The sequence below is a fragment of the Canis lupus genome, chromosome 23 (assembly GCF_011100685.1).
Source record: "Canis lupus familiaris isolate Mischka breed German Shepherd chromosome 23, alternate assembly UU_Cfam_GSD_1.0, whole genome shotgun sequence".
In the NCBI taxonomy this organism is placed as follows: Eukaryota; Metazoa; Chordata; class Mammalia; order Carnivora; family Canidae; genus Canis; species Canis lupus.
Window position 1 is genome coordinate 9,302,659 of NC_049244.1, and position 13,127 is coordinate 9,315,785.

At 46.0% G+C, this 13,127-nt stretch overlaps 1 protein-coding gene, 1 long non-coding RNA gene and 2 other non-coding genes across 4 annotated transcripts; 3 read left to right on the top strand and 1 right to left on the bottom strand.

Moving 5' to 3' along the window:
* Window positions 1-413: 413 nt before the first annotated feature.
* On the bottom strand, window positions 414-2,484 carry LOC111091874. The gene is made up of 2 exons (XR_005376859.1): window positions 1,884-2,484; window positions 414-1,242 (listed from the first exon to the last, which is right to left on the bottom strand). It is a non-coding gene; the product is annotated as an uncharacterized LOC111091874 (long non-coding RNA).
* A 149-nt stretch (window positions 2,485-2,633) lies between these two features.
* RPSA (ribosomal protein SA) lies at window positions 2,634-8,742 on the top strand. The gene is made up of 7 exons (NM_001252230.1): window positions 2,634-2,678; window positions 3,477-3,642; window positions 4,897-5,015; window positions 6,950-7,195; window positions 7,909-8,037; window positions 8,144-8,309; window positions 8,574-8,742. The coding sequence occupies exons 2-7, from the start codon at window positions 3,510-3,512 to the stop codon at window positions 8,666-8,668; spliced, it is 888 nt and encodes a 295-aa protein (NP_001239159.1). The 5' UTR covers window positions 2,634-2,678; window positions 3,477-3,509; the 3' UTR covers window positions 8,669-8,742.
* LOC119865458 lies at window positions 4,685-4,834 on the top strand. The gene has a single exon (XR_005377300.1). It is a non-coding gene; the product is annotated as a small nucleolar RNA SNORA62/SNORA6 family (small nucleolar RNA).
* On the top strand, window positions 7,257-7,411 carry LOC119865457. The gene has a single exon (XR_005377299.1). It is a non-coding gene; the product is annotated as a small nucleolar RNA SNORA62/SNORA6 family (small nucleolar RNA).
* Window positions 8,743-13,127: the final 4,385 nt, after the last annotated feature.

Consider the following 13,127-nt stretch of genomic DNA (forward strand, 5'->3'; position numbering starts at 1 on the left):
TTGTATTCAATGCATGAATACAAGACAAAAAGTGCCAAGTGAGAGAGAAATGGTATAAGACAGAATCCTTTCGGTGGACAGAAATCCATTTAATTAAGGATATGAGAGCTTTGGGACAAAGGAGGGAACAGGGAACGGTTATTTTGGAACATTGCTCAGGCCATTGCAGGTAAGTTTCCTGGAGAGGGCTGCAGCACAACTGGATAACAGACCAACAGGTGAAGGAGGAAGCTTGGTTGGGGAAGGAGGTGGAAGGTGCCCAAGATGAACTTGAAACCTGGAGCCAGCTATGTGTCCTATATTCTCAGCTATAAATCAGAACAGGGACTCCCCTAGCCATCCAGTGCCCTGCGTAGTCCCCCTAAAACCACAGTCCCTAGCACAATTGTATATTTGGAAAGAAACCTATGCCAGATGTTTATATTTTTATTTTTTAAAGATTTATTTATTAGAGCCTCGCGCACAAAGGCACACACAAGTTAGGGGAGGGGCAGAGAGAGAAAACCCTCTAGCAGACAGTGCCTGAGCACAGAGTCTAACTCCAGGCTCGATCTGCAACCCCGAGATCACAAGCTGAAACCAAGAATTAGAGGCTCAATTTAGGAGCCCCAAGATTTTATCTTTTTTACTTTTATTTATTTATTTTTTTAGATTTTATATATTTGAGACACAGAAAAGCAGGGGGAAGGGCAGAGAGGGAAGGAGAAGCAGACTCCCCACTGAGCAGGGAACCTGACCTGGGCTTGACCCCCAGGACCCTGAGATCATGATCTGAGCTGAACACAGATGCTTAACTGACCATCCAGGTGCCCCTAGTTTTTATCTTTTTAAATATGAGCCCCAGAAATCAAGTTTGCAAAAGGAAGGCTCTGAGATTTTAAAGAATGGGCATGTATATAAAAATGCTGCAAAGACTTGTGCAGAGAACTGGGAGGCTGCACAGTGGAGGACACCACAGACAGTCTTGGGCAAGTGCTTCTTGGGGCAAGGGCTCCTCACAGTGGTTTACTGCCACTGCAGTTGGTACCTTCATCTTTGGACTTCTGAGAACTCGTTTCTTCGCCAAGGATTTTCATCATGTAGATTAGTTCTCAAGGGAGCCCTGGGTGGCGCAGTGGTTTAGCGCCTGCCTTTGGCCCAGGGCGCGATCCTGGAGACCCGGGATCGAGTCCCACGTCGGGCTCCCGGTGCATGGAGCCTGCTTCTCCCTCTGCCTGTGTCTCTGCCTCTCTCTCTCTGTGACTATCATAAATTAAAAAAAAAAAAAAAGAGCAAGGTTATTTTGTGAGAAAAATAGAATTTTGTGGGGAAACACCAATGAGAGTAAAATGTCCTTGTAATGAAGTAGTCTTGGGGCTGAAGGGTGCTTCTAGAACAGAGCTGCTAGGGTGGCTCGGGAATGTCCCACAAGGCCCTCCGGAGAAGTCATGCAGTGACACAAAACTGTCCCTAAAAGCCACCCATTCAGTTCCTACAGCTAGTTTTTTTTTTCCTTTTGAGAGCCGAAATGCCTAGATATTTTCAATAGTTTTGAAGAATGCGTAAAGCCACGCCTATTTGTTTCCTTGCTATCAGCTTTTTATTTTTTTCTTTTCCAAAAAAGGTTTTATTTTTCTGTGAGAGAGAGAGGCAGAGACACAGGCAGAGGGAGAAGCAGGCTCCCAGCAGCGGGGAACCCCATGCGAGACTTCGATCCCAGGACCCTGGGATCACGACCTGAGCAGAAGGCAGACGCTCAACCGCTGAGCCACCCAGGCGCCCACGTTTTTGTTTTGTTGTTTTGAGAGAGAAAAAGAGAGAGAGAGAGAGACCCCGAGAGACCCCTCCTGGGGCGCGGTGGGGGCGCGGCGGGGCGCGGCGGGGCGGGAAAGGCGAGACCGAACCGTAAGCTCCGTGCCGAGGGGGCTCCGTCTCACTCCGAGGACTCCGATCCTGACCTCAGCCAACATCAAGAACTGGCAGCTCAACCGACTTAAACTGTTTTTTTTGTTTTTTGTTTTTTTTAATTGTAGTATAGTTGTCACGGGCTTCAATTCTTTAAAAATAATCTCCCTGGAGTCTTTTTTGTATCCCAGAATATCTTTCGAATATTTTTCAGTGGCTGCATAGTACTACAGGAACAGAATAAATTTTTAAAAACGAACTTATTGATAGAGATTCCTCTTCTAAAAAATAAAATCTGCCATCTGTACAGTCTTTTTTTCCTTTTGATTGATTCAGGAAAATTTCCCATAATCAGATTTCAAACTCTGGATGTATTCCTGAGCTGTTCTCCCAAGAAATGAAAATAATTCCTTCGGCTTTTACCGATGGAGTACTTGGGCACGGTGTGATCAAAACGTAAGGAACCTGCAGGCTCGGCCAGGGAGCGGCACCGGACACCGGAGCCAAGAGCCGCGCGGAGAGCCCAGGCCGCACCCCTCGCCGCCGCGGCCGCGCTTTGCTGACGCAGGACTCCGTGGGCGGCCGCGCAGCGCGGAACCTCTTCGCAGCGCCGGAAAGCGCCACCGCCGCAAAGCGCCACCGCCGCAAACGGCTCCGCGGGATTAGGGTGCTGAGCCGCCCTTCCGCTCGGCTTTTGTTGTCATTGGCTGCTGGCGGAGTATATAAGGACGTCACTTCCGCCCGCCGGTCCTTTCCGCGCTACCCAGGGAAGGGTCCATACGGCGTTGTTTTGCGTGAGTGTCTTGTAGAGTTCGTGGCGCCCCCAAAGCCACCAGGAGGGCTTCCTGTTGGGAGTGCGGGGTGCGGGGGCCGGGAATGGAGGCCGGCGGGGACAGCGAGTCTATCCCAGGCCCCGCGCGCTCTCCGCCTCCGCCCGGCCGCCCCGCACGTGGTCGGGCTCGGGCCCGCAAATTCCCACAATGCCCTGGGAGGGCGCGGAGGTCGTGCTGGACCCGGGGTGCCCGGTGCGGGGGTTGGGCGTGCGGACTCGTTTGCGCCGGTTGGCAGGGGTGCAGAAAGCGTCGCCGCGCCGCGATCGGGGCGGGCCCCAGCACTCGGCCTTGCGCTCAGGCCCAGGCGCCTATTTACAACGGCTCGGGCGGATTGGTTTATCCCTTTCTTGTTAAGGTTCTTGGCAAGGTTTTAGAGAAAATTAGTTGTGATCATAGGATTTTGAAGCGCCCACCTGCAGTCTGCTTGAAAAAAAACTTGTTCGCATTTCTGCTTCCTTTGCTCAATTTCTGCAGTTTGTTGAACATGACTCCTATCTTCGTACTTGGTTGACCTGGAGGGTTAAGTGGCAATTCACTTTTCGTTTTATTTGGGTGTTTTTCCCACTTGCACACTCGATGGTTTGCTGTAGTGTGTGGGGTACGTCTCTTCTATTGTGTCATTACACTAGACTGTAAACTGAAAAGTATCCTTGGGTTGGATTCCAATAGGAAGTTGTTTAGCTCTCAAGAGTAATTAGAATGCATCTGGTCCCTAAATCAGTGGAATGAATATGGCTGGATTGTTAACTGCTTTTTCAGGTTCCCATCGTAACTTAAAGGGAAACTTTAACAATGTCCGGAGCCCTTGATGTTCTGCAAATGAAGGAGGAGGATGTCCTCAAATTCCTTGCAGCAGGAACCCACTTAGGTGGCACCAACCTTGACTTCCAAATGGAACAGTACATCTACAAAAGGAAAAGTGATGGTTAGTCTTTGCTTTGGTTTGGGGGGAAGGGCATTGCATTTAAGTTACAAATGAAACCACATCCCTTCATTGGAAATAAGCTTTAAAACTAAGTAAAAGTGGGGTGCGTTACTGGCTTAGTTTGTAGAGCATGCGACCAGTTCTCATAGCTGTGAGTTTGAGCCCCATGCTGAAGGTAGAGATTACAGTTGTTTTTTTTTTTTTTTTTTAAGATTTTATTTTTTTATTCATGAGAAACGCAGAGAGGCAGAGACACAGGGAGAGGGAGAAGCAGGCTCCATGCAGGGAGCCAGATGTGGGACCCTAGGATCACACTCTGAGCTGAAGGTGGGAGCTAAACCACCCAGCCACCCGGGCATCCCTACTTTTAAGAGATTTTAAAGATTAAAGTGTTCTGGTGGTTTTTGGAAGGCTAGCTTTCCGGGTTCCAGTGGAAGAGTATGTCAAATGGTAGATTATGGGACGTGGGTTGCTTCATGAGGAGCTGTGAGATACAAAGATGATGAGGAAGCTCACTAGCTTATCTTGTATTGTGCATTTTATTTTGCAGGTACTGATACGTGTTCATTTGACTGAATTTTCTTTTTTAAAGATTTTATTTATTCATGATAGACACAGACAGAGACATAGGCAGAGGGAGAAGCAGGCTCCATGCAGGGAGCCTGATGTGGGACTCCATCCCAGGACCCCGGGATCACGCCCTGAGCCGAAGGCAGATGCTCAAACGCTGAGCCACCCAGGGGTCTCGTCATGTGACTGAATTCTGAGCATAAAACAGAGCAGGAGATAGGAACAAATAGGTTTGGAAGGCATGTGGGAAAGGCAGTGAGTGCTTCAGCTCAAAGATGGAGCCACTGAAGGACATAAGCCTGGGAGTGGCACATTGTAAAGCAGTTTCAGGCGAATCTGTCATGGAGACAGGTGAAAAGGAAAGTGGCGAGAGGCCAAGAAGTGGCTAAGAACTTGAAGGAATCCACATGGGGGCCTGATGGAGGGAGGCTTAGTGCAGGAAGAGAGATGTGCTTCGCCTGCTGAATCAGGGGCTGCACACTATTAAAGCTCAAGGTTGAGGCCACCGTGGCCAATGAACTTCTGAGTGTCGGAAGTGTGCTATATAAACAGCAGGGTTTTCGCTAACACCAGTAGAGCTTGTCTCTATGACTGGAGTTTGATAGTACTCACTGCTACATTGTTTTTGAGAAGAAAATCCATTGCAAGTTACGTGAGGTGTTAAAAAGCTCTCTGCCATCATAGGTATCTACATCATAAATCTGAAGAGAACCTGGGAGAAGCTTCTGTTGGCAGCTCGTGCCATTGTTGCCATTGAAAACCCAGCTGATGTCAGTGTTATATCATCTAGGAATACTGGCCAGGTTTGTAAATAATATGCTCTTTATAAAAAATATGCTTACAGACCTTGGTGTAAGGAAAAGTAAGAAAAAGTATTTTACTACTTGGAAATCTTGAATTGCTAGTATTTGAGGTCTTTAACGTATACAATTTGGCATCTGGTGGTGTGTTGAGCTTCAGTTTTCATATCCTTGTATTTTCGTGCACCACCAAGTAGAGTTGATCTTGTTAAAAATGGTTTATCAGAATGTTCTGTAGTCCGTTTTTTCTTTTTAAAATGATGAAATAGTCAAAATTTGGGTGTCCATTCCAATTTTTTTAAGATTTATTTCTTCATGAGAGAGAAGCAGAGGGGAGAAACAGGCTCGGCTCCCCTGTGGGGAGCCCAATGCAGGTCTCATTCCTAGGACTCTAGGATCAAGACCTGAACCAAAGGTAGATGCTCAACCATTGAGCCACCCAGATGTTTCTCAACTGCAAAATTTTTAAGAACGGTTTTTTTTTTTTTTTTTTTAAGTTTTTATTTATGTGTTCATTAGAGACACAGAAGGAGAAGCAGCCTCCATGCAGGGAGCCCGATAAGGGACTCAGTCCCGGGACTCTGGGATCACATCCCGAGCCAAAGGCAGGCGCTCAACTGCTGAGCCACACAGGAGTCCCAAGAAAGCTTTTCTAATAGGGTACCACTCCCTTTCTAAGGCTCAATTCTCCTAAGAGTAAGAATCTTTGCCAACACAAAAGAAAACTTAATTTCTTTAAATGGCCAGTGGGATAAAACTTCTGTTTTGCCCCTTTTCTCTTTTGACAATTCTTTTTCTGTTGAGAAAATTTAACAGTTAATAGCCTATTGTTGACCTTTAGCAGCCTCACCAGTAAGCTAAGCAGTCGATTAACACCTTTTGTTAACACATACTATATACTATATTTTAAGCTGTAGAAAGGAAAATACACCGTACTGTAAAATATGTCCTTAATGAGTGGATCTCCATGGTTTAAAGCTAATGGTGGTGTTCAAGAGTCCACTATATATAAAAGCTCGAGCAAGGATTTCGCTGAGCCCATTTATTTCTAATTTGAAAAAGATGTTTAGCTTGCATTTTGACAGGCATTTAAATTGTATAGTGAGACAGGTTCTCTTGTACTTGAAGGTTGATGGTAAAACTGGTTCCCATGAGTTTAAGATTGTTTTCCAGGGGGTTATTCCCCAGGAGCTGGCTTGCGACAGGACTTAGAGTTCAGTGCATGGTAGAAGACTGTTTAGAACGAAAATTAGTGCCCACTCTCAATTTCCCTCAGCAGAAATTTACTGAGTGTTTATATTAAGTCTAGTGTTGCTAGGGGCTTGAGATACAGCAAGAAAACACCAAGTCTGCCTTTTTTGAAGGGATGCAGGAAACCAGTTTTATAAAGGGAAAGAGCGTATATTCCTGCTTTATTAAAATAGGGTAGCTGGGATGAAATTAAACCAGAACGTGGAAGTGCTTATTGCTGTCGGGCATTGTTGTACTGTCTGTGTTGGTAAATTTAACTTTCATGATCCCATGAGGAAGTTAGAAGCACATAAATAACCTACCACATTCACTCCAGGAGTGAATTAGTTGGTTCTTGAAACCAGGCGGTGTGGCCCTGGAGCCTCCAGATGTGAGGAAGCCAGTGAGCTGCAGGTGATCTAAGGGATGTGGGAGTGGGTAGGGCATTCCAGACAGACGGCCTGGAGGTGGGGTGTACTTAGCATTTCTGGGCCCTGGTCTATAAGTATTTCTCAGGTAGCATAGAGGACAAAGAATTGTGGGTGTGAAGTGCTTTGATGTTTTCATTGTTGAGGGGATAGTAGAAGGGCTCCAGCTCCATGGGCTGCTTTGGGGCTATAGAACTGAGTGTCTGCACATGGACATTTGGGGAGGTCCTGGGATGCCATCCCCGGAGCACTGCTAACTCTTGATATTAATTCTTCAAGCGAGCTGTGCTGAAATTTGCTGCCGCTACTGGAGCCACTCCTATTGCTGGCCGCTTCACTCCTGGAACCTTCACTAACCAGATCCAGGCAGCCTTCCGAGAGCCAAGGCTTCTGGTGGTTACTGATCCCAGGGCTGACCACCAGCCTCTCACAGAGGCATCTTACGTTAACCTGCCTACCATTGCTCTGTGTAACACAGACTCTCCTCTGCGCTACGTGGACATTGCCATCCCTTGCAACAACAAGGTAACGGCATTATGACACTAGAGCCTCAATAGTGAGTACTCTTGAAACAGTTGGGCATTCCTCTGCACATTGTTAGAGCTTGGAGTTGAGGCCACTGGCTGGCCGATGAACTCACAAGTGTAGGTAGTGTGCTACATGAGGGGCAAGTCTTTTCGCTAACACCACAAGGGTCTCTGGCCCAATGAGTGGAGTTTGATAGTAATTCTTGCTACAAGTAGAATTCAGATATGTCAGAGCTTTAAGGAGAACCCGTTTTTTAGATGGTCTGTGTTTTCTGTTTTTCTCCATATTTCTTAACTATTTGGGCGACTCAGGCATTACTGGGCTTTTTCGGTTTTCAGAGCAACTTGATGAATCGTGCAATGAGGTCCTTAAAAGGTGGGTTGCATATGGTTCAAATTGGTCCAGTGTATTGGTCTCAAAACCTTGGTTCCATGTAAGAATCACCTAGAGATGTTTTAATACCAGGGTCCAGGCACTCTTTAGGTATTTTGTTTCATTGGGGGCGGGGGGTTCTTGACAGTTGTGTTTTTGTATTTTAATTCCCATGGGTCCAGTGGAGACCCACTAATTATAGAGTACTCCTTGTTAAAAATAAGTGCTTAAAGTGGGAAATGTGTCTATTTTCTTGGTACCAGGGATCTAGATGATGGGACAGAAAAGTGGAATTGGGAGGTGGCTAGGTGTCCCTTCTTAACCTGGCGCTCTTGCAGGGAGCTCACTCAGTGGGTCTGATGTGGTGGATGCTAGCCCGGGAAGTCCTGCGCATGCGTGGCACCATTTCCCGTGAGCACCCATGGGAAGTCATGCCTGATCTCTACTTCTACAGAGATCCTGAAGAGGTAAGCTTCCTCCGCAAAGGCCTGTGGTTACATAGCAAATCAGACATCTTGGTTTATGCTTCTTTGAAATAAAATTTGTCCCAATAAACTTTTTTTCCTTAACCAGATTGAAAAGGAAGAACAGGCTGCTGCTGAAAAGGCTGTAACTAAGGAGGAATTTCAGGGTGAATGGACGGCTCCAGCTCCTGAGTTCACTGCTACTCAGCCTGAAGTTGCAGACTGGTCTGAAGGCGTGCAGGTGCCCTCTGTGCCTATTCAGCAGTTCCCTACTGGTATGTATTGTGATAGATCAGGCTAGTCACTTGGATTTTTGGTAATTCTCTAACTTACAAGATCTCCATGGCTGTATATACTAGTATTGAAAGGTTTTTATGCCAGTGCGGTATAGCTGTGCTGATAACTTGACAGATTGAATTTGGGTGCTTTTGAAGTGGTCTGGCCTTGCGTGTTTGTCCTTTGAAATGTGTATTTGGTGGAATTCACAGCACAGTGCTGGTGGCAGTGGGGCTGACTGTTTTTTGGTGTTTTCTTAACAGAAGACTGGAGCGCTCAGCCAGCCACTGAAGATTGGTCTGCAGCTCCCACTGCTCAGGCCACTGAATGGGTAGGAACAACCACTGAGTGGTCTTAAGCTGCTCTTCCACAGAAGGAACAGAATGGAAATAAGGTTGACGGAAAATAAACAGTTTCTAAAAGTCTTGTCCATTTCCGCGTTTCATTTACAGATCAAGATGCCTGGGATTACTTCAAGTCTTGACTTCAGTTTTACTTCTCTAAAGCCTGCTTTAGATAAAACATAGTGCTTCTTGGGAGTTTCCTTTTAAGTGCCAACTCTTGATTTCAGCTCAGGTCATGATCTCAGGGTTGTGGGATCAAGCCCATCATTGGGCTCTATGCTGGACATGGAGCCTGCTTGAGATTGTCCCCACCCACTACTCTTGTGTACACTCCAAAAAAATGGGATAATTGTAAATATTATAGTGGTGCCCTTGGAGTTTTTTTTCTAAGGTCAGACCTGATAATTCTTTTACTAATGTCTGCACTGGCAAATTCTGTAGGGCCAGAGTAGAGTAAATTGGCTTTTAGTGATAGCCCTGCTGTATGCCAGTTGTGTGGCCACTTCCTTTTTTTTTTTTTTTTTTTAAGGGCCAAATTACCATTTGTTTTATTTTTTTATTTCTTTTTTAATAATGAATTTATTTTTTATTGGTGGTCAATTTACCAACATACAGAATAACACCCAGTGCTCATCCCGTCAAGTGCCCCCCTCAGTGCCTGTCACCCATTCACCCCCACCCCCTGCCCTCCTCCCCTTCTACCACCCCTGGTTCATTTCCCAGAGTTAGGAGTCTTTATGTTCTGTCCCTTTCTGATTGTGTGGCCACTTCTTGAGTGGCCTCTATATTTGAATACCAGCCTAGGTTAAAGGTAGAGTAGGAACCACTGGAGGGGCCCCAGCCTGTTACCAGGTCAGCTTGCCTTCAGGTTCTGGGAGGGTTGTACAGGTGTGTGTACAAAAATGTCCTGTTGTGCTCTCCATATCTGTTCTGTGTTTTCGATTCTATTTAATATGCTTAACAGCTCTCCTGAAGTCCTAGTAACATTTGACCCATTAAAAATTAGAGAAATAGAGTGGAGGTTTTGAGGAACCTAAGTGATTTGTTGATGAACTCCCAAAGAGCTATAAATGTCTGTGTAACCTGATTTCCAGGGCCCCTTCCAGTAGGACGGGTAGTGAAGGGATCCCGTAGCTCTCAAGCATGGTGATTGTGCATTGGCTATGCAGAACAAGTTTGGATACCTCTACCTGTAGAACTATAAAGTGCAATGTGCTTAGGCCTTGAACCCATAGGACTTTGTAGTGCTCTAAGTGGCTAGCAACACCAGTTAATTCCTGGGATCAGGATGGCTGGGGAGGAGGTGGGGAGAAACAGGTGCAGAAGGAAACCTAGGAAATGGGAGCAGGGAGAGGAGTAGATGGTATTAACAGCTTATTTGTTAGCATTATCTGGGGTAGGGGGCCTGTTCAGGGAACAAGGGCTTGAAAAACGATATATTCTGGCAACTTCATCTGTCTTCCAGAGAATAATCATGGCATCCCATACCTGCTCTCAAGCTATGTGTGCTAGTGGCCAGGACCTCCAAACCAGAGACCTTGCTGTGTTCTTTTGCTTCTTGCTCAGGCATTTGTTTCCTGGCATTCCCACAATAAATAGTTGTTTTTTCCCTCTAGAATCCCTGGCATAGTTGACTTGTGCCCAGCATGAATCAGGCAAGGGATCGTAGGTGGAATTTTTCACAGATCTTAGCCACCTAGGTTTAGCTTGCCCAGGGCATCTTCCTGCCTCCAGGAGAGAGATCCTATTTCTTTTGTTCACAGCTAAGATTCTGCCCCAACCCAGCACCGCAAGGTGGCTCAGACCTGTCATCCCACTCTGTCAGCATAGTGGCCCCATGGCTCCAGACCCAGTGCCTTTAAGCCAGCGCGAACTGGAATAGGCATCTTAAACACTTTGACTCAGTGGTGCCTACCTGATGGTCAGTTCCTCAGCACTGCTGAAGGGAAGATTACCCCCCCCCCCCACCCTGGGTGGGCACCCTGCAACTGGCAGCTTTCCCCCATGGGTGTTAGCAGCCTTGAATTCCCAAGGACCTTGGCTGGAGTGAGGAAGACTTTCTCCCTGCACTGCATCTGATTTGGCCAAGTGGGCCTGCCTCTATTTCCTCAGTACCTCTCCATCTCCGTTCACACTAGCACTAAATCTTCCTGGACATGGTAACTCGTTCAGTTGTCCCACCTGATCTTGGGGACTGCTGTGAATAATACATGGTTTGTCATTTTTCTCTTTAACGATACTTACCATGAGAAATCCCTAGCTTAAGGTTTTTCTTATCATAGCTTCCAGCTTTTGCACTTCCTGGGTTTTCTACACTTCTAGAAAAGGAATTACATCCAGAAGTTTTGTAGAGTTCTCCCATTTCTCCCTCTGCTTTCCTAAATACTTTGAGGACTTCTCCTTCCATAGATGTGTTTCTTGCTATGTCCCAGGACAAGGGCAAATCAACATCCCCATTGAATTCAGCCCTACAGAACTTGACACTTGGTAGATACCGGTGAATGAATACTCTTGAGTGAACAGACTAAATGTTAGGAGTGCCTGAGTGGCTCAGTCTGTTAAACATCTGATTCTTGATTTCAGCTCAGGTCATGATCTCAGGTTGTGAGATTACTGAGCCCCACATGCGGCTCCACACTGGGCATAGAGCCTGCTTGGGATTCTCTCCCTCTGCTCGTTACCCCCCACTTGTTCTGTCTCTAAACAAAATCTTTCCAAAAAAATTTTTAAGTCTTTATTTAGGGAGCATTTAAGAAAGAGCTGAAGAGGGGTACCCGAGTGACTCTTTTAAGTGTCTGCCTTCAGTTCAGGTCATGATCCCAGAGGCCTGGGATTGAGCCCCACATCAGGTTCCCTACTCTGCAAGTAGCCTACTTATCTCTCTCCAGACCTCCCCCATCCCTCCCACCACTTGTACTGTGAATAAAATCTTAAAAAAGAAAAAAAGCTAGAGAGTTACATTCCACTTGGCAAACCTGGGGCTCCTAACAAGGCTTGAATTGCCCACTCTGTTGCATGTTACTCATCTGCACAGAGCTCACTTCACAGGCAGCTGCATCACCTGCTCTAAAACTTCCTTAGGGTGTTTCAGTCAGCTCCACGTCAAAGCTGCAGCCTCACACGGTGTTCAGGGACATGCTATATACTCCCTGAGCTTGGCTTGGGTTGTCTGGTGAGTGGGTGGGTGGGCCTGGGTCTGGTCTGGGCTATGACCCTGCACCAAGTACACGCTCACATCTCCCAGTGGCAAGTGAAGGGACTCTGGTTGTTGTACTACCCTGGACATCCTATGCTATGAGTGAGGCAGATGGTGGAGCAGGCTTTGGAATCAGCCATGCCTGAGATGAAAGAAAGCCCTACCCAGCTCCTTCCTCGTGTGTGGTTCTGGACAAGAGATGATGTCTCCCAGTGACCCAAGTGGCCCCAGCATGGGAATAATAGAATTGTGATTCAGGGATTGTTGTGCACAGCAATTAGCTTGGGTCCTGGCAGGTAGCAAACATTCATTCTATGTATCACATTGTCTTGTTAGTGCATAATTTAAAAAAAATTTTAAATTGTAAGATGCATCATATGTGCAGATGACTGCAAAAATATATTTGTATGTTATATATTTGTATGTTCTAAAGAATCAAATGAACGCCTCTGTAGTCATTACGTGGATTTTGAAATAGGTGCCAGGACCTGAGAAAGTTGCCGTGTGAGCCTCCTTCTTGCCCCCTGAAGTCATAGAGCTCCTCTCCTGCAATCCCTTGGTTCACTTGATTGTTTTACCTAAATGTGCCCTTGCAATCAAGAATTGTTTAGTTTCCCTATTTTTTGTTTCCCAAAAATGGAATCATAGCATATCTTCTTGTGTGATTTGCTTTTTAAAATTTTTTAATTTTAATTTTTCTGGGGGGAGGGGAGGGACAGAAGAAGAGAGAATCTTAAGCAGGCTCCATGCCCAGTGTGGAGCCTAAGGTAGGGCTTGATCTCATAACCCTGAGTTCATAACCTGAGCCCAAATCAAGAGTGCTTAACCAACTAAGCTGCCCAGGTGCCCCTTGTGTGATTTGCTTCTTGCCCTCAATGTTATTTTTGGCTTTTCATCCCAGTTGCTTTGAACACTTTTGATAGATCCTGGTACACCAAAATTTCCCCAAGTCTAACTTTACCGGCTAACATCAAATGGTTTCACAATACTATACAAAATCCTATGAAAACACAGCCACAACCCTCTACTTTGTATTAAAAACATCATCCTTTCTTTCTTCACTTCTCAGAACTGCTGCCTCTCAAAATCCAGGGTCTGCCCAAGCAAGATCTGATCAGGCTGGCCTCTCTATTCTACCCTTTGCTGACACCATCCAGGCGTCCCAGTTATATATATTTTTTAATCAATTAGTACATTTCTATTATGAATACAGTTGGGATTGACTGATCCTGTAATTTAGAGCAGTATAGACTGATTTACAATACTTTTTTCAATCC